This window comes from Chelonia mydas, chromosome 27 (genome assembly GCF_015237465.2).
Source record: "Chelonia mydas isolate rCheMyd1 chromosome 27, rCheMyd1.pri.v2, whole genome shotgun sequence".
Lineage (NCBI taxonomy): Eukaryota > Metazoa > Chordata > Testudines > Cheloniidae > Chelonia > Chelonia mydas.
This window is the reverse complement of record NC_057860.1, coordinates 12,812,995-12,834,025: the sequence shown is the minus strand read 5'-3', so window position 1 is coordinate 12,834,025 and position 21,031 is coordinate 12,812,995. Positions and strand designations below refer to the sequence as shown.

The window sequence follows — 21,031 nt, the reverse complement described above, 5'->3', positions numbered from 1 at the left end:
CAAAGGGGAGAGCCTGGCTGAAGGGCAACCAGCCAGCCTGTGTTGAGAAGCATCTAAATTTGTAAGGGCATTGAAAGTGTTAAGATCAGCTTAGATTGCGTTTTGCTTTTATTTCATTTGACCAAATCTGACTTGTGCTTTGGTTTATAATCACTTACAGTCTATCTTTTGAAGTTAATAAATTTGTTTGTTTATTCTACCTGAAGCAGTGCGTTTGGTTTGAAGCTTGTCACAGACACTCCTTGGGATAACAAGCCTGGTACATATCAATTTCTTTGTTAAATTGATGAACTCATATAAGCTTGCAGCGTGCAGTGGGCATAACTGGACCCTGCAAGACAGAGGTTCCTAGGGTTGTCTCTGGGACCGGAGATATGTCATTCGGTTGCACAATCCAAGCAGCAGCTGGCCAAAAGGGCTCACTCGTAGCTGGGAGCAGCTTACATACCAGAGGCTGTGCGTGAACAGCCCAGGAGCGGGGTTCTCACAGCAGAGCAGGGTAAGGCTGGCTCTCAGAGCCGAGGATTGGAGTGACCTAGCAGATCACTGGTCCGGATAACACCAGGGGAACGTCACAGTCACCCAAAAGCAACATCCAGGATCAGGCAGGGGGTGAGGCAAATTCGTGTGCTGGCTCCATATATCACACAGTGTGAGAAGAACAAAGACTAGAACCAGCAGGAGCCCAAAAGACATAAGCCAGGAAGCATCTCCATTAAGCAGGGGGCCTGATTAAGGATTATTGGCTCCAGCCCACCACTGAGAAAATATCCATGTCAATGAGCCGGGTGCCCGCCCTCCCCACTACACAAAACTAAGCAGCCCGGCTGGGCTCTGAGGTAGAGCTTCCTGTCTTCCCCCACATGCTGCCTGATGAGTCTGATGAGTGTAACTGCCCAGGCTGCTAACTCAGTTCTCCTGGCTCAAACAACATCTCTCTTACACCAGATGTGAGCCAGAAGGCTCCATGCTCATGGAGGCATCATCCGAGGTGCCCCGCGTTGCTGGTGTGGATTCTTAGAGATTTGCGTCCACCCATTAAGCCAAGGGCCTGATGCATTGTAACCCCCACTGCCCCATTGCAGCTTTGTCCTGGAGGGTGCATGCATTTCTGATTCGTTTCAAGGCGCTGACTTGTAACCTGCAAAGCGCCCTAGGGCTTTGGACTGCTGCATCTTTTCTATGTAGGTTCTCCTGCTGCCCTCAGCACTGTAGTATGTGAGTACCTGCCTGTCATGCCTTAACCAACGTGTCCTGCGCTCGTTCTCTCACGCTCGCCCCAGGGAGACAAGTATGTGCAGGGCCATGTTTTGTTTTGGAACTTTTGGGGGACTTCTCTCAGGACCGCCCCCTTCTGCTGCCACATGATCCCATTGCAGCTGGGACCCTTGAATTTGCCCTCCTTCCCCAGTTAAACTAGAGCGAGCTGGCAGCAGGATGTTGTCAGTGACTCTGGAATCCACGCTCCTCCGTGGCCTGCCACAGCCTGGATTTGCCAACACTCAGGCCTTGCTGCAACAGGCTGATCGCTGCTTCCAGGCCTTTCCTGAGAGGGCAAGTTGAACACAGCCTGGGAGCAGAGGGTGGGGTCCAGCTTTATTGTGGGCTAGGGGTTGAGCTGAGTGTCTGTAAGCATCTTCCCAGCCTGTGAATCAGCCAGAAACCAACCAACTCACCTCCTGCTTTTCAAACGGAAGATCAGACGATTATCCCAACCAGGACTTTATACATTTCTGCCCCTTCTATGTGGGCCTGGGGTGGTGCCTGCCTCCAGTTGCCTAGATTTTTATGGCCAAAGGGCCCATTCTGACCATCTAATCTGGCATCGCGCAGGCCTGAGAATCTCTCACAGCGATTCCTGCCTCCAGCCCAACAGGTGGTGATTGAACGAGAACATCTTTTAAAGACAACCACTTTCCATTTGACAACTCCAAGTGATGGAGAATCCATCTGATCGCTCATGGATCTGTTCCAACAGCTGATTATCCTCGCTGCTAAAAATATGCATCTTATTTCCAGTTTGCACTTCGCATACCTCAACCTCCAGCTCTTGGCTCGTTATGCCTTTATCGGCAAGGGGATAGGAAAAGCCAGATTAAGTTACCAGCATAGGTTTGCGATCTGATACTCATTTGCCATTTCCTGGTTTCCCCCACTCTTGGCAGTACAGTTTGCGATTAAAATGAAATCGCTTCGCATACATATCACATGTAAAGAGCCCACACAGGTTGTTACATGAATACTGACCTTTATTAGTTTCTCTTAGAATACTGTACAAAGGAGTAATAAAAATAATATTCACACTTTGTCTTAGAAAGTTCCTCTAGATGAAACTTTTTTGTATACCCCAAAATGAGAGGGAACTGGAAAAAACAACGAAACTTTTATGTACAATGCAAGAAGGTTCCATACAAAACAGATTTAGCTCGCTGAAATTGATCCAAAGAGTGTATTATGTGCACACACTTAAAAATATATACCTATTTTATGCACGATGGTAAATCAAGCAATCTATCTCACTGCTATTAAAGAAAATCATAATATGCAATAGGAGATTCTGACTGGGTGCGACTGCCAACAGTGACCCAGCTGTTGTCCCCTCTTTGAGGACCAGTACCGTTCTTTTAATATTTAAATTATTTTTAAACTGCAGCTGCTGCTTTAAATAAATCCTCATTGACTAAACAGCCTTAGATCTCGGGGGGTGGGGTGGGGAGGGGAGAGAAGGCTCCAATCTTGCACTTGGACCACGTGGAAGGGCTGTATAGTGTCAGGTTAAAGATCCAGCTGCTGGAATCCAATTGCGAGACTGGGGCCTTCACTCAGCAACGCCAAGCTGTTGTTCCGTATCTTCTCCAAGCGGGAAGATGCCCTTTCTGTGCTATATGGACAAGCGTAGAGTTCTCTCAGTGGCGGATGAAAAAGGCTTCCCAGCAACAAGAGCAGGCAACACAAAAGACTTGTGTCAGGCCAATGTCTGTGAACTGGTCTATTATTATAGATTTTAAAACCCCTCGTTTCTTTATTGCTTCTCTGTATCCACAACAGACAAAACTACATTGAAAAGCATTGGCTGTACTGAAATTCACACCTACCGCTATGCAGGGAGCCAGCACAAGGCCTGGGGGAAGATTTTCCCAAGGGCCTAAGTGATTTAGGCACATAAATCCCATTGAAAGTCAAGGGTCTAACTCACTTAGGTGCTTTACACAAGGGTTGAATTCCACTCTGGGACCACCACACTTGGCTGCAGCCATATTTAAATGCTCAAGACTCTCTAAATTCCTGCAAACTTCCCCACCCTGGGGTGCACGCAATCCCTCTTCTCCCCAAAGCTGGTTTTTATCCCCGAGGAGCTTCCTTGGTGCGTGTGCCATTTTCTCCAACTCTCCGTGGCCTGAGTGGCCCTTCACCATTTGTCTTCTGATTCAGAGCTGCCATGTCTGGCCCATTTCACACCCGCCCCTGTTTTATAAAAGTGGTTTCAATGCAAAGTTTCAGGAAATCTACAGTGTGGTTTGTTCGGTAATGTTTGGACTAGCATTTCATGGCTTTGTCTCCCAGATCACCTACGAGTGCCTCGTGAAGGGGGCTGTTCCCCATCACTGCACACTCAGACTCCCCCTTCTGAGTGACATTTTAATGGAAGCTCCCCCTGCACACGGAGGGGGAACAGATCTCTGACACATAATTATGCATCGCTCTTTTTAAAAGTTAACAGTTTAAAAGGGATTTCGGTTAAGTCCTAGGGCCTGATTCCCCTCTCACTTGAGCCAAGTAAGGCCCTGATTCAGCACAACACTTAAGCGTGTGCTTAAATTCCATTGACTTCTGTGTGTCTTAAGCACATGATGAAGTGCTTCACGGAAACGGTTTTCACTGAAATGCTCATAAAAGAAAAATCATTAGACTTGCCCATGAATGTCACATCTTTGTAAACCCGTTGAGGAAAACGCTCACTCCGGGTTTTAAACTGCCCCCCTGAAGAGATCACGATTTTCAGTAGCTTTACATTTCATCATTAATTTAACAGAACTGATTACACATGACCAGTGTCACTGAACCCGCAAATAGTGCAGGTCCAGACCCCAGCTGATGTAGGTCTGCCAAGCTTCACCACTCCACAGCGGCCAAGGGCCTGGTGCCTAGCGTCTGCTTACATTTCTGCTACAAAATCACTCCAGCTTTGCATAGTTTACATGCACGAGAGAGAGGGAGGGAGAGAAGGCAGAACCTACATGTATCCAGGAACAATGGTTTTAAGCAAATAAAGAAAAAAAAAAGTCTTTTTATTTATGGTGGGTTTTTTGCAAAAACACAAGGATAAAGTGATTCCTGCCCCACTTCTCTGGGTCAAGATTCCCACCTTTAAAGTAACTATTTTGTCTCTAGGTAGGTTTCTATTTGTCCCCAAAGCTAGATTAACATCACGCTGCGTGTTCCATCTCTTTCACTGGAGAAGGTTCAGCATCAACATTGTAATTCTGTGACCTGCCAGACCTCTGCATTTGTCCAGCAGCGTGCACCTTAGACTAGGCACATCACCCCAGCAATCTGGGCGAAGGTACAGTCTCTGCAGAGCAGAAGCCTGCCGTCTCACCGTTGCCATCTGAGGCATGTATCTACAATGTTCATTTCTGAATCTGCTCAGACATTCTCACCAGAAAATAGCACTTGCCTAAAACTATTTTTTTCCCAGAAGTCACCAGCTAGTAGCTTGAAAAGTGCACTAGCCCCGGGGTATACAGTACATTAACCAAAGCAACCATCCACTCCCAACCATGTCAGAGATGGGGGGTGGTGGGGAAAGGAAGAGCTTTGTATTAAATAAATTAACCTTCTGCATATGACAGTCTCCATTTTTCAAGAACCCAAAGCAGGTTCTCTCCTTCTCCGCCATCAGCTAATTCTTCTCACCATCTTCCTTTTCACTAATACTTACAGGAGCATTTCCGTCTTTGAAGCACTTAAGAGACAATGGCTAAATAAGCCTCACAACAGCCCTGTGAGGTAGGTTGATTATTTCTCTGTGGGGTACAAATGATGAACCTGGGGCAGAGAGGTTAAGCAGTTCACCCAAAGGCAGGTGAGGAGTCAGTACAAGGGCTGAGATTCAAATTTGGGAATTCCTGTCTCCCAGTCCTGTGCTTGGACCATTAGATCAGGTCTAAACTTCATCAATAGTATCCACTGTACTACCTGCTGAGTTCCAGAGCTACATCTGCCTAATGCAGGAACTAAAATGTCTTCTTTAAAATGTTTACACTGTCAGAAAACTCCAGACAATCAAAACACCACCAACAACAAAAAAATCACCTTCATGAATGTGCAAGGGTATCATGAAAAATATAAACAAAGGCATATTTCAACCACCATACTGACCCTCTAGAAAATCCTACGGTTACAGAGAGTGGACAGCTACCCCAGCCACTAGGGGCCAATTCTGTTGCTAACCCTTTGCTCTAGCTGGCAAATTTTTTTGGCGGGGGGGAGGAGGGCGGCAAGATTCAGTGTTGCAACTATGCTTCATTCTTGGTTATCCAAACCTCCCTGTTACATTGGAAATGCCCCCCCATCTACTAATTACAAGCCTCTCATTTACCCCAATCAGTGATTATCAAAACTTTATTCAACAATCTCTTTCCACGCTGGGATTATTGCATTTCTACTGCAGACTATAATTAAATTAAAAATCCCACCTTGTCCTCCAAACCAGCTCCTGACTCTGTGGATAACTAGCTCGTCTGTTAACAGCCACTTAGTAGAAACACACACATGCTTTACTAGGTAGGGTTCCCTCCCGCACACCAATGCAGGGAGCAGAAACCGGGATCGCTCCACTGAGCAGCCTGAAATAAGTTCCTGATGCATAAACAAAATCAAACCAGTTAGAAACAGAAGGTTGGTTAGTCAGCTCCCCTTGTGGTTTAACTTCCCCCTGCACAGCCCCATTGCCCCTCACTCTCTTGGGCTGCAAGTTCCACCCACTAACTGACAGGTGCCGTACCCCACCTCTGGATCTAGCCACCAGTTCGGGGCAGAACGGCAGGGCTTTGGATTTAAACAAGTACAACAAATCTGGACAATGAAGGCAGCAGCGAAGCAAGAGTTGGTCGTCTTCCTGCTGCGCCCAACACCTTCACTGTCCAGACCCGGACAGGTGGGTAGCCCTCTGCAGCCATTGTCTGGGGATGCGACAGACGGCACGTCTCGGATTTTCCATGCCACTGATCAGTTAAATGCTTCAACGACTGGTCAGATCCATTGCCCTCTCGCTGGCCTGCCACATTTGCCGTCTGCTCCTGCCTTCACTTAGCAACGTGGCCCCATTACAATATTCCTGTTCTACGGCTCCTTTAACCTGGCTTGTGGCCCATAGTCTGCTGCTGACAGGTCATCAGCCCAGCCGGAAGTCCGAGAGCGGTTCTCTGCATGGGCTGTCACATGCGGAGATGTGCCCACCACTGGTATTTGGCAAATGCCAGTGATCTAGATCTAGACACTGGAGTCCTGGGCAAAGGGGGCGGAAGACCGAGACCCATTTAAACCGATCACAGTCACCTCTCTGCCTGTACCCGCCCCCCATTACCGTGCCTGACGACAATCCATCCTTCACCTAGAGCAAGCCTGTCAGTCATCAGCCTTTCCCCCTCCCCGAGCTCCACGTCAGGTGACTCAGATCACTCTGATGGGCAGAGTTAACATTTTTAATCACACAACTAACAAGCAGCACCATCACACCTCTTAGCCCTAGGTGGCAGTAGGATTAAGGGTAACACTGCGGGGCTGCACGTGATGGGGGAGAACATTCCCCCCCCCGCCCCATCACACACTCTTGAAAATATAACCACTTCTGCTTTAAACAAAGACAGACATTGGTTATAGTTTAAACTAACAGAAACAACTTGGACTTGGAATCCAATTCCTTCCCCCCGAATCATACAAACTGTACCGTGGAAAACGGGAAAGCGCTGCTAGAAATGCCAGGTCGCTCCTTCCTGTTTTCTCTTTAGAAAAAATGATTCCCTCCCCAGCGGGAGGAGAGAGGTTTAAGAATAAAATCCACCTCCCAAAATTAAAGTGGCCAACTAGTTTTTCACACCTGGGAAATCTGGCCATGCCCCCCTTTAATTTCCCCACGTAGCCCTTCGTGAGCGCATCTAACCAAAAAAGGGCCAATGTATTTTAAAGTGCATTTGCCATAGTAATAACTACTAGCTCTTAAAGCTTTCTCCCCACCCCAGCTCTCTCCATTCAGTGTATTGGCCTCTGGATGGGAGTCTCCCCGGAGACTGACCTATTTGTACCTTGACATCTCGGTCTATCTGCATCTACTCATGATACAGGAGCACAAGAAGTCAACCCCCCCAGTCTCCTGGCTCCAAGCTAAACTCTACTCAGGATTCTACTACTCCAGAGTTTGCTTAGATTTATTGGGCTTGAGGATCCTGCACGCGGCATACATGTCTATTGGATACTGCATTTAAAGAGCCGCTGTGAAATTATATCCTGCTTTGGGGGGGAGGGAGGACTAAGAAGACCAGATTTCCCCTTCCACTTCTGCTCACTGCATCCAGGGGGCTCAATACTTGTTGATCCCAAAGATCCGGACTCCATGGAGCTGGGGCAGCTTGGGGATTAAGACGCTCATCAGGGAGATGGTGTTGATTATGAAGTGTATCCGGTCATATTTCGTGTAGAAACTGGTGAGGAAATACCTAGGGGAGAGAGAGAAGTGGAAGTTGAATCACAGCTACCCACAGCTTCCATCACTCCCCGGGGCCGATCTCAGGAGAGATATTGGTAGCAAGTGACTCATTGACTGCTTTTCCTGCTACAACCCGTACTGCGCCCGCTAGCCGACCCCACCTCTGAATCTAGCCACCAGCTCAGGGCAGAGAGGCAGGGCTTCAGATTAGCCCACCACAGCAAAGCTGGGTCAGCTAAAACAAACAACAAGGATCTGGTTTCTAGCAGCTAGTGAACCCCGATTCCAAAGTGGATTTAGTCTCACGCTGGGGGAATCTCAGTCTCTCTCCTCTTCTGGCCATGAGCTCTGGTCCCAAAAGACTTGGGACAGCTGAGAATCTTTGCACCAGCAGCTAGCATGCGCTCCCAGCAACGGACGCGGCAGAGACTGGCCCTTCAGAAATATCTTCAGTCGATGTGATGGAGCCTACCCTCCACCCCTCGCACTGCAGATGGCTAGAAAACAACATTTTCCAGCAGCGATTACATCAGTCAGAACTGAAACGTGGGTGGCAGGGGAGCGAGGGGGAAGAGAGCGGTGAAAAGCAAGATGTTCCCCTTGTTGATGTGATTTTACAGTCTGATCCAGACTCCAACACTTCACTCCACTGGGATTCTGCAGACTTTGGATGCTCTAAAGAATTTCTCCATCACATTAAACACAAACTACTTGTCTTTGCTTTCAGAGCCCCTTACAGCCTCTCCCACCCTACTTCTCCCTCATTCCCTCCTGAGAGGTTGACACCTGCCTCCAGTAAAGCCAGGGTGCCAGCCTTCACTGCCCATCTGTTAGATTTTCAGTCGAGCACCTTCATGCTTCTCCCTTGCTGCCCCTTGTGCTGGGAAGGAATTCCCCATAAAAATCCACAGAGCCATCTCATCGCCCCCACCAAATCCCTTCTGCCATGAGGTCAAATCCAATACCCCTGGTCTGGAGGCTAGATTCAGCAGTGGGGTCAGTTAGTGAGTGTAACCTGACAACAGTCAAGCTGCTGGTGGGCTGAAACTATTGCCTGTTGGTCTCATAGAGCTTGCCCCAAATCATCCCTAGAGTATCCACTTGTCTCTTGTCTTATATGTAGATTGTTCACTGGGGCGGGGGGAGACAGAGACAGACAGTCTTTTTGTTCTGTATCTGTACAGCACCTGGCACAATGGGGTCCTGTGACTGGGGCTCCTAGCTGCTACCATAACAACATTAAGGTTATTTATGTGTAATAAGAATAATGTTAATCACTGCCAGCCCTGGTGACTTGTGAGATAGTGGACCTTCGAAGTGCATCAGGGCTGCACTGGTCTCTTTCTAGCAGTGCTTTTTATTGGCCTGACCCAGGCTGAATAGCACCGTGACACAAGCTCAAAGCAGATCCCCAAGACATCCACGCCAGGAGTGGTGGACAGCAGCATAGATACAAGTGGGCTACGGATACTGTGAATAAATCGGTTATTGCAACATACGTGGATCTGCTTTTAGGCCACTGAGCTAGCATTGTTTTTGGAGGACAATGGAGGGCTTTAGCTTCGTTCGACAGGGTGCCGCTGTGACCTGCCAGCCCGCCCGAAGTACTCACAACACGATGGGCGTGATGGTCAGGAACTTGCGCGATGCCGTGAACTGCACCCCATAGTCCATCTGCTCCCAGTGCGTGAGCAACCGGGCTTTCCCCTGGTCTGGAGTCTCAAAGGGCGTTCCTTTCACGGTGTGCAGGAAGATGTACATGCTCTGTAGCAAACACGAGCAGAAGGTAAAACTTGTGTAGCCCTCCGAGACCAGGTGTCTGGAGAGATTCATTTGAACTTAGCCAACAACTCATCACTAGGAAAGCTCTTACACTCGCAAGCTGCAAGCCAGGGCTGTGTCACTAGGGGGAGCTGTTGTCATCTGAGATTTTTTTTTTTTTTTTTGGCATTGGCAATTAGGGTCCCACAGGATATGAGCCGGTTACAGCCCAGCTAGGAAGCCTGGGCTCTTGAGCTCAAGCTGTAGCAGCTCCTGCTTCTAGCTCTGGAGCTCCCTGGTGCACTGGCCAAGATGGTGACAGCCACATTAGGAAATTCAGATCCCCGGCATCAGAGGAGAATATGGAGTGGAATCAAACTTCAGTATCGCATCTCTTCCTGATGCACAGACTTAGGCGTGAACATGGCCATGCAGTTGCACAGACAATACCAGGTGCTTCCTGCCTGTCGGCCAGGAGAAAGCCTTTGAAATGGAACAGCCACAGACTCGTTGCCCTCGGCCCTGCGTTGCATGTTAGTGGTGTGTGCTGAGAGTGGCATCTCCCAGGCTCTATTCCCAGTTCTAACCTCAACTGACATTTCATCCCTACGTGCCACAGTTCCCTCAGTCAGCTCAGTGGACTGAACACTGCACTGGGCACTTAGGAACCCTGGCTTCTATTTCCAGCCCTGTCCTTGGGCAAGTCAACCTCTCCATGCCTCAGTTTCCCCATCTGTAAAATGGAGATAATGACACCAACCTCCTGTGTAAAGGACTGCGATCTCTACCGGTGAGATGCACTAGATAAAAGCTGAGTATTATTGTAACTGGACCTTAAGCAATCTCCTGGAAAGATCCCACTGACACTCACTCCAGTTACACACCAGCAACAAATCCTTGGATAAGCCAATGACAAATCTGTTGGCATTGTTGTTTATGAACAAGTGCTGCTGGCCCTTTAAAAGCCTCCCGCTCCTAAGACTCACCACTCTAAACTGGACAGAGGCCAAGGCAAGGAGGTCTGATTGGCACAAGAGCAGAGCGCACCAGTGCTGATCTCAGCCCTTTTGCTCTGAGCTCCAGCTGCTGATTGCTCGAGATCTGGATGGTTTTTACAGGCTGGGGCGTCAGGGGCCCTGCGAGGGAATCGAACCTTGGCCTATCTGTGGCCAAGGTCTCTGATTAATCTCAGGCCGAGAGTCACTTTAACCAAAGGGCACAAAAACAGACCAGCTGCTGTGTCTGTGCTAACATCTGGGTTTCTCTGACCTGGAAATCAGGGAGCAAGCTGCTGCATGGAGCCACGGTCTGATCTCAGGGAGACACGCAGACCGAAACGAGGGGAGTCAGGAGGGGGAGAATATGTCATCAGTGAAAAGCGGGTGGTGTTTTTCTCAGCCCCAGAGGAAAAGGTTCTGCTGAATGGCTGCAGTTGTGTCCTGTCCCAGCAGAGGGCAGCAGTGTGTCCACTCACCCGCACCCCCAAACCCCTCCCCCGAAACCCCCCCCCGTCCCCCCCGAAGCCCACACCTGAGGGAAACGGACTGTTTCATTTCTGTGATACACTCGAGTCAGTGACACCCCGTTCACATCATGCACTTGCTCCAGATACAGTATCATTAGTCTCAGACAAATGGCCAACAACCCCCCACCCCTATCCCTCGGCTTTGCACCCCGGTCCTCTCACCTGGGCCCATCCCAGCTCACAAGTCAGCAGCTAATTTTTATAAACCCTCCACCCCTGGGTGCAAAAACCCACCTTGCCCTTCCTGCCTCTCCCTTTGTTGCCAGTAACACCAGAGGATTCGTGGGCAGCCGGTCCCCCTCTGGGCCTGACCCTCAGAGGGTGTGAGGCTGTCATAGTTCCTAGTCCTTGATCCTTTAGCTCAAGCTGTAGAGACTCACCCGGGAGGTTGCAGGTTCAACCCTCTGTGTCAGCCAAGAGGACAGTGGTCACACACAGTTCCCCCACCTTGCACTGCTCTGCCATGCGTCCGGGGGCCAGACAGTAGTTCACACTCCACAGCCTATTCCCGCTCCTGCGGGGGGCCTGTTCGGGTGGCTTTGGTGATATGGACACTTGCCTGGATGGGAGCTAGTCTGAGACCCAAAATCAATTCAGGCAGAGGACACTGAACACCACGTTTGGTTGTTACCACCCGGGCTGGATTTGAACCCGTGACCTCAAGGGGAAAGGGGGCCGAGCCTGGGATGTGGCTGCTCAGTCAGCTGGACTCTAACCCACACACTCGCAGGAACTCAGGACTTGGAGGGTCTGATTTCACTGTAGGATCCCTCAGCAGTACCCCCTGAAGGGCTAACCACCCATGTGACCAACGAGCCCAACTGGGGGTTCCCCATGGGGCCAGGTAGCTGTGGTGCCCCCTTACCATGTTGTGGATGATGTTGGTGAGAGTCCAAACCACAGGGACACTGAAGAAGGGGATGCTGAGGAGGACCACATGCAGCAGGCCAATCCCCAGCACGTAGGAGAGCCAGATGCCCCGGCTGTTCATGACGCGGGTGTTGGGGTTCACCTCGCTGTGAGCCGTCCCCACGTTCATGCTGGCTCGTGTGTCGGATAGGCAGTCCTGAACTGAACCAAGAAGAGCAAGAAGCAGGTCAGTGCAAGGAGGCAGCAGACTCTGCCACTCCACTAAGCTAGAAGCTAACCAGAACCCTCCATGCAATGGCCGCATCCTTCCCTGTCCCTGCTATTCAGCCAAGACCAGCCCAGCATGGCGCATTGTCTTGCAGGTAAAGCACCCGACAGGAAGTCAGGACTACCGGATTCTGTCCCAGACACTGCCACCCTCTCACCACAAACCTTGGGCAAGTCACTTCACTGCCCTCTGCCTCAGTTATCCTAGTTGTAAAATAGAGACGATAGTCTTGTGTGCGAGCTAAATCCACTCAAGTTTGAGATTCAGGTGGAAGGTGCCAGGGAAACGGGAAGCATCTCTACACTGGGGTATTTATAATTCTAGTGGTATATTCTGGTGGAACCAGGGCACATGGATGATTTCAGTCCTGTGACTGCCTGTTAAGAGCCAAATGGGTAATTTCACAGCATAACATGGACCAAATTCTCTTTCGCAGGACACATTAAGACCCTGAAAAATCTGGAGCATAGTTACCCACAGGCTGAAGTGTTTGCAGGATCTAGGCCATTACAGGTCCTAAGAAAAACTTCAGCCCCGATTCTGCAAAGTCTTAGGTGTGTGTAACCTTACACCTAGGATTAGCCCCATTGACTGCCATAGGGTTCTGCGTGCCTGCAGGAGCCTCCCCACACTGACCCACATCACAGAACTGGGCTCTTGTTTTGTAAGCAGTTAAAAAAAAAAGTCTCCCAATTAAAGACTTTGCAGAGATCATTGCAGCAATGGGTAGGAGAAATGAAGAGCTCCAGGAGAGGACGGAGAGAGATCCTTCGACAGCAAGGTTAGAAACAATGCAGGGAGGTCGCTTCACCACTGGGTGCCTTACAGGAGAAGGCTCCCACCCTGCCATGGGGTAGGATGTGCAGACCCCAGGAGCAGCAGGGAAAGAAGCATTTTCAAAGCAATTCCGATAAGGCCAGAAAGAGAGACTCACTACTGGAAAGGAGAAGATTGTCAGAGGTTGGATTTGGTGCCATACACAGCAATCCGTAAAATCTCAGGGGCTAGGTCTGCTGCACTCATTCGCTGGCATAATGAAACAGGTTCAAAAGCAAACACCAGTCACAGGAGTCAATACAGAGCACGCTGACTGAACTTTCATCTGATGATGAAACACGCAAGCAGCAGGAGAAGAATGGAGCTGGACAGACCTATCTGTAGCCAAGGTTCGAATGCTGCTACCAGCCTACAGGGATAAAAAACCACCATCACAAAGCGAACAGGAAATGAGGCCTTTCACCCCCGCCGCATCAGATCTCAGCCGGCTGCCGTCCAGCTGGTACACTCCAAAGCTGGAGCCAATCGGAAGGCAGATTGTGACGTCACTCAGTCAGAGCGAGATCACAACCAAAAAACTCAGATTCCAGAGACAGCCAAAAGGTGCTAATGATGGGCCCACTCCTGTGAGCATATTGCTCCCAGGCAGTGGGATAACTTGTGGTACTGAGCAATGAGCTCACTGCTAAGCCAAGGAAGCAAGTATTTTCAGGCTCAGCTAGAGTGACCAGATGTCCCGATTTTGTAGGTACAGTCCTGATATTTGAGGCTTTTTCTTATATAGATGCCTATTACTCCCAACCCCCCGTCCCGATTTTTTACACTTGCTGTCTGGTCACCCTAGCTCAGACCTTTGTGGGACTGAAGCTAGGAACCTCATCGCCATCTGTCTCCCACAGGTGCCGAGTACCAAGGTGCCAGCACACCTTCAACAGAGCAGTTCTCCATCACTTGAAGCCTTGTTAAGAGACTCTTCAGCTCCTCCACCACCACTTCCTGGGCTCACTACAGGAATCACTGGGAGGGCATTTCGGGGCTGTGCTATACAGCAGGTCAGACTAGATGATTAGACTCGTTGCATGCATTATGTTAAGGGTGTATGCAAGGTCAGGGCCAACATTTGGAAATGTTTGCCCATCCCTGGGCGCTTCTTAAAACTAATTTCTATATATTTTGTCAGGCTTTATTCCAAAATAAAGCTTTGTTGCTTTTTGGCAGATTTTTCAAAAGTTGACAGATTTCCGCATTAGTAGGTGCATACAACTTCGTCATTCAAAGTTTAGTAGCTACCAAAGCACAGATGCAGAAATAAAAAGGCCTAGTCAAGCCAGGCTCCCCCTTCCTGGTAAGTTTCTAGAGCTGTTGCTGGTTTAGCTCCCATGGCGGGGAGACCGATTTGCTGCTATTCTCCAGCTCCCACATGCCCGCGTTATGTGGGAGGCGGTTTTGCAGCCAGACCTCTTGTTGGGTTCTCTACGCAGCAGCCAGATGTTCCAAGTTTCCTTACACAGAATCCACAGAACAAACACTCTCCCTCCTGCAACCGCTGTCGGCCGTGCGGTGTCCTTCAGGCCTCCTGTAGTCACCCGCGGACGCTGCTCAGCATCAGACATCCAACGCGAGGCAGGGCTGCGATCCGACAGACACACCCATCTCTCTGCCACTTAGAAACCTTGACACCCCAGGCCAACAAGTGGTTATGCTTGGAGAGGACTTTGGACCTGCTCTGCTGCCTGCAGACAGGACACCCCAAATCTGCTAATTGCTCAGCTTCTCATCACCACTTTCCCGGATCACAGCTCATCCCCCGAGAGGGGCCAGCCATTGATATGCTAGTGGGAGACAGAGGCATGGTCTGAGCAGGGGGCTAGGAGGCAAGAACTCGTGAATCCCAATCACAGCTCAGGCACTAACCCCATCTTCAGCCTTGGGCAGGTCAAGTAGGGCCCGATCTGTGGCCCATTGGAGTCAACGGGCAGACTCCTACAGACCTCAGAATCACGCGCTGAGGCCAAACAACATGTTGAATATCAGCTGCTTCAGTATCCTGGGTGTCCAGCTTGAGGACACTCTGGCTTGATTTTCAGAGAGGGTTGAAAATCCAACTCAGCCCCAGAGAAAAAAATCAGGCCAGTTGCAAACTAAGAAGGCACTTTTGAAATTCAGGCCTGTCGCCTTTTTGTGCCTCAGTTTCCCATTTGTAAAACGTGGATTAGACTTGGTTGAAATCGACTTCAAGTGGACACCATGGGAATCACGGCCCACCGAGGACATCCGCCACTGAGAAATATCAGAAAAATATTGCAGATTCCATTTCAAATTCTCTCTTCTCCTGCCTAAAATATCCTGTTACCCCTTTTGTCCAGGACACCCGTTCCTGGATCGATAGTTACATCTCTTGTACAGAAGTCATCCCTAGATCCACTCTCTCCACGCCTCACAGGTCTCTGCGTCTTATTTCAAAGGTTGCTTAGGAGCTGCTAACGGCCCCTCCCCCCCACAACACAGCTTCTTAGCTTTACAGATGGGATTTGTTCACCTCCAGGAAAAACAAAACACGTGAGAAAAGTGATGGAAACTTTGCTCCAGCCCCCTCCCCCCTTCTGAAGCAGATGGCTGCTAAGCTCCAATTTCCCAGCAGTGCAACTGTTTCTCAGGGGTGGAAAGACTTTAACGTTTTGCCAGGCTGAGCGTGAAGGTTGGGATTGTTGCAATGCTGGAGAGCATCCGCTCAAGGGGGAGAAAAGTCTAAGTAGTTGTGGGAGCTAGACCCATCTCTGTGACAGACAAATCTATGGAGCCTTCTACCTGCTCTGTTCCAGTCCAGCATCCGGACCACCACAGCTCTTCCAATCCTGGCCTCCCAGCACACCCAGCTGTCCCAATGCTCCTCAGTCCTGACCCATAGCCCCTGCTATGCCAGCCCTGGGCTCCCACCACATGCTTTGTGATGCCACTCAACCTCAACTCACAACCACCCGACTATCCCCCATGGACCCTGCTCGGCGCACAGATCACACGCGGAAAAGGCAGCAGCAAGATCTGGGGCGCCATACAGAGTCTGAGCTATTGTCTGGGGTCCCCACATCCTAGAAAGCGCTGGGGTCATGAATTCTCCTCACCACACAGGATCAGATGCAGCTCTGGCCCAAACCAAACATTCAGCTGGAAGGAGACAGAGGTTTGTGCTGGCGAAGAGCAGAGCTCGTCCCAGAGGGCAGAGAAGTGACTCCCAAGAAGAACATAAGAACAGCCATACTGGGTCAGACCATGGTCCATCTAGCCCAGTATCCTGTCTCTGACAGTGGCCAATGCCAGGGCTTCAGGGGAGTGTACAGAACAGGGCAGTTGGAGTGATCCACCCTTGTCCTCCCCTCTCGGCTTCTGGCAGTCAGAGGTTTAGAGTCGCCCTCACTAAGGGGCTGCATCCTAATAGCTATTGATGGACCTATCCCCCATGAACTTATCTCGTTCTTTTTTGAACCCTGTTATAGTCTTGGCCTTCACTACATCCCAAGGCAATTGCTATGTGAATAAGTACTTCCTTGTTTGTATTAATCCTGCCACCTATGAATTTCAGCGGGTGGCCCCTGGTTTTTGTATTATGGGAAAAGGATAAGTAACACTTCTCTATTCACTTTTTCCACATCATTCATGGTTTTACAGACCTCTACCATACTGCCCTTTAGTGGTCTCTTTTGTAAGCTAACCAGCCCTAAGTTTTTTAGTCTCTCCTTGTATGGAAGCTATTCCATCCATATCCTTGAATATCTGTGTTGTTCTTCTCTGAACCTTTTCCGGGTCCGCCATATCCTTTTTGGGATGGGGTGCCCAGAACTGCTCACAGTATTCACGGTGTGGGGGCACCACTGGATTTATACAGTGACATTATGATACAGTCTTATTATCTGTCCCTTTCCTAACCCATTATTATTCTGCTTTTGTAGCCTCTTTAACTTCCCATAACATTTCACAATCGCTGTCCCCATCCTGGTCAGGTGTTCAGTAGTGTATTCCTGCTGCTATATTCTTTTTATTCAAGCCTGGAATTTCTGTCTATGACGACTCTATGGTACAGTCTGTTTCATGTAAGAACCTTATCTATGGGTTTTTTTTTTTAAGCATATAATGCCACTCCCCCACCCACAACCTACACTGTCATTCCTATATATTTTACACTCTGGTATTACCATGTCCCGTCATTATCCTCATTCCACCAAGCTTCCATGATGCCTATTATATCAATATCCTCATTTAATGCCAGACACTCTAGTTCACCCATCAGAGTATTGAGATTTCTGGCGTTTGTATATAAGCACTTGTACATTTTGCCCATAATTCAGCGGCTTGCCTTCCTGTGCTATATTTAAATGGCACTCAAAACGAGAGCCAAATTAAACTCTGCGACTCTGCCTGAAGCCAGCAGGAGTTACACCATCCTACACTGAGCCATGCTGGGTAAAGGACTCCAAAGGGAGGGTCCTTTGGAACCAACACAGATGACAAACAACCAACACATTACACAATACATAGTATGTGGGAGATCAGGCTGTTAATGGGCCCATGAGGCAGCGAGCCATTCGCTGGGCGGATGGGCATGATGCCTTCAATATGCATGACTGCCCATTGGGGAGCTAGCAATTTCCCCACCCTCCTTAATGGGGATGGACGCGGTCTCCTAAAACCTGCTCTTCTCCATAGCGCCCCAGTCAAAGGGCAGCCCTTCCAAACACACCTGCCAGCCACAGGATCAGCTGGAAGGTGGGGACCATCCTACCACATTGTGTGAGGTGTACAGCACCTGTTTGCTGCAGTGTTATATGGGAACGGGCTATGCCCCACCACTTGCCACAAGATGTACCAGCACCTCCACCCCCTGCCAGATGGGCTCTATAGCTCTGGAGGCATTTAACAAGTCCTTTTACACCACTATCATGTTAATTTTCAAAGCACTTCATATTAGCTGATTAGTGCCAGGATAAGTCTAATTTAGGTGATAGGATGATACTGAAAACCCCCAAGAGATCATTTGGGCTGCATCATTCACTTCTTAGCACCTGGTACCGTCTTTTTACACCCACTTTACACAGGTAGGAGTGACTAGAGGAGGGGTGAGACTGTGGGGAAATCAGGCGTGGGGTGTGCTATGAAGTGCTTTTCAGACAGGTTGGAGTAGAACACACTAGATTCCAACCCCAGCCACCCTGGGGAAACCCAGAATGACTCCTGTGAAGTCAATGGGATCATCTGGGGTTTACACCAGCATCAATGAGATGATGCTCCGGCCTTAATCCACAAAGAGCTCAGGGAATGCTATGTTGCAAAACACCAGAGGGTTTGAACGGGGATGTTTTGTACATGACCCACAAGTGCCACAACATTTGCTCAAGCTGAGTGTGTGCAGACCGTCAGTCTGCTCCATTGGGTAGCAGGACCAGGGTCTACAGGTTTTTGGAGGAGGGACTGGAACAATAATTACTGATCACACCCCAGATGCACAGAGCTCTACGCATTTACAGTAATAGATGCTATCTAATCAATCCCCACCTGACAGCATCCCAAAGCATCAGCAGCCTCATTCTATAGATGATGCCAAGGTTCCCCAGAGAGGAGAAGTCACTTGCTCCTACCCACACAACAATCAATGGCAGAGCTGAGCTAAGGACCAGGGGGTTCCCAGCTCCCAGGCCCATGCTCAGACCACATGTAACCTCTCACACTAGTTCTGCTTCTGCCGGTGTCTCCCACCTGTGCCCTCTTTAGCTTGTTAACTAGAGCAAAGGGCCTGAACTAAAATATACAAGCAGGATCAAATCTGGATCCATAATTTGCAGCTTCCAAGAGCCATTTCCAGAACACATCATCTGAACAATCCTGAGCATTGGGGGAATGTCCAGATCCCTAGTTATGACTGTGGGGTGATGTGGGGAGAAGGGGTTGGCATCTGTGGTTGCTATTATTTGAACATAGTTTGCTGTTATCAAAGCAAACACTGCACACGCAAGCTTTCGATGGGAGTTCCCAGACGACTGGTATTGCTCAGATCATCCAGTTTTATTCCCTGAGCCACCCAAGGGATGTTCGTGGGGCCCCAGAGTCACTTTTGTGAGCTCAGCCTGGGACTTTTCAATGCAGAATAATCTTATCTCTTTGGAACAACAGGGGCTCCCACAGCATATAGCAAAACTGCCAGTTGCTTGGGTTTCCCCATGGAAATAGTAATATGGTTATAGAAGAGTATTATTTATCTGTACGGTGGTAGCACCTAAGAGCCCCAGGCATGGCCAAGGACTCAGATCCTGTGGTGCTAGGGGCTGTACAAGCACAGAATAAAACTGGTCACTGCCCCAAAAAGCTGGCAAAGTAAAACGAAGATTGCAGGCTGTCCTGGAGAGATGTGTGCCCTGAGGCCTCTCCAGTACTGCTTGGGACGCAGGAGGAAGGGGAAATACATACCCAAGCCAGAAGTGAACCCACCATACGGGGCTCATGCCCCAGCTTCTCTCAGCCTTCAGACTCCCTAAGAAAAGGTCCCAGTCACACAGCATGCCTCTGCTGGGGATTTCCCACAGATGCGTGTAGATCCCCACAGCTTCTTGGCAGCAGCTTTTGAGGGCTGCGTTGCCTATGAACTGCAGAAGGCCTCTGCTCCCCCACAGCTCCAGCTTCACCCCCCACCTCTGCCTGCACAGCAGAATTTGTTCCAGTCTGCACTTTCCCCAGATGCCACCCACGATTAACCTCTTCGTGGCAACTTAGGGACTTGTTGCTTCCTAGCTGTGCCAGCCCATTCCACTACATTGTATTATAGGAAACTGCTGCAGGAGCGGACGCCTTGCTCTAGTCGCACAACTCGATTTTATCCGACAGCTCAGCTAGGAGGCTTTGTGAGAGTCTGTGAGGGGAGGACAAAGAGGGGACGGGACACTGAGTCTTTCACCTCGAGGTCACCAGTTCAAATCCAGCTTAGGCTGCCAGCGCAGTTGGGCCTTTGGACAAAGACCCAGATCACAATGGAGATGGCAGCCTCAGTGGAGAACCAAAAGATGCTGTCAGACATAGGGACCAAAGGGCCTCTGCAGGTCAATAGTTGTGTGAGGGGGATGTGGCTGGGGATTTGTGGGAAACTTCCCCATACTGTATCTGCTCTGTGGATGCCCAGAATCTAGGGCTGCCAAGCCAGCAAGTCACCTCTCCCTGGAGACCTTCCTTCCACGATACCCCCCTGGGGACCCCTCTTGTGCTGCTTGCCTGCAGTCTGGATAGAGGCATCCCAGAAGCTCCCTCCTCCATCCAGTCCTACCCCCCCCAGGTCCCGGTCACCCCAAAAACTCAGCTCGACAGAACCAACACCCTCTGGAGCGCTAAGGAAAGGTCCAAGGGCCTAACCCCAGGATGCACGCCAACGACTGCCAACCCGCCCTGGCAGGCTCCCAGCCCCACTCCCCCCAAGGGGGAAGCAGGCACCCCTCTCCCAGCTGGCTTCCCGACTTCTCATGGCCCTAGACAGCAGACTCCCCCCATTCCGCCTCCCTCGTCCAGAGTCCAGCACCCCTTAGCCCCCTTGCCCCTCCCTTAGCCCCCTTGCCCCTCCCATCACGGGGGCTGCCCCCAAGCCTTGCACTGCCCCCCAACTCTGCCCCTCAATGCCTGCACCCCCCCTCCCCCGCCCCAGGTCCCTGCCCCCCCCTTCTCCTGGGCCCCTCTCTCCGCCCCGCTGCAGACCCCAGCCCCGGTGCTCACCGCGCTGCGCAGCCGCCCCTCGGCCCGGCGCCCCGGGCCTCTCCCCGCAGCCCAGCGCCGCTCCCCGCCGCCGCGGACAACACAAGCCGCAGCCGCTGGCAGCTCCGCCCTCCCCAGCACCCCCCCCCGCGGGCGCGGGGCGCGGGGCGCGCTGGGAAATGTAGTTCCCCTGGGCAGCTCGGGACTCCCACATGTCCCATGGCCCCGCTGCCGCGTGCTCCCTGCCAGCTCGCTGCAGGTGGTTTTATGCGCTCGTGCATTTGATTGTATTTCCGTGCATTGGTTCTCAGTCTCTGACTTGTTATGGTTTGCAGCACCTGTGATTCTCTCATGAATCGTCAGCAGCCCGGGCTTGGCCTTTTACTCCGTTATGGTTCGC

General features: G+C 50.4%; 1 protein-coding gene across 2 annotated transcripts; it reads right to left on the bottom strand.

The window, feature by feature from the left end:
- Positions 1–2,231: 2,231 nt before the first annotated feature.
- ORMDL3 (ORMDL sphingolipid biosynthesis regulator 3) lies at positions 2,232–20,783 on the bottom strand. 2 transcript variants are annotated; one of them, XM_037886890.2, is made up of 5 exons: positions 20,653–20,707; positions 13,067–13,318; positions 11,860–12,065; positions 9,321–9,472; positions 2,232–7,718 (listed from the first exon to the last, which is right to left on the bottom strand). In XM_037886890.2, the coding sequence occupies exons 2-5, from the start codon at positions 13,107–13,109 to the stop codon at positions 7,583–7,585; spliced, it is 537 nt and encodes a 178-aa protein (XP_037742818.1). In that variant the 5' UTR covers positions 13,110–13,318; positions 20,653–20,707; the 3' UTR covers positions 2,232–7,582. The 2 variants fall into 2 exon arrangements, with proteins under 2 accessions (XP_037742818.1, XP_037742819.1); XM_037886891.2 differs by lacking the exon at positions 13,067–13,318 and having other exon boundaries at positions 20,653–20,783.
- Positions 20,784–21,031: the final 248 nt, after the last annotated feature.

Bases quoted from the DNA above. Each gene is read 5' to 3' on its own strand.
- ORMDL3 (XM_037886890.2), bottom strand. From the start codon at position 13,109: ATGGCACCAAATCCAACCTCTGACAATCTTCTCCTTTCCAGTA. The intron at 12,066-13,066 runs GTGAGTCTCTCT...TTCTTGGTTCAG, and splicing joins CAATCTTCTCCTTTCCAGTA to TTCAGGACTGCCTATCCGAC. The intron at 7,719-9,320 runs GTGAGTACTTCG...TCTCTCCCCTAG, and splicing joins ACCATCACGCCCATCGTGTT to GTATTTCCTCACCAGTTTCT.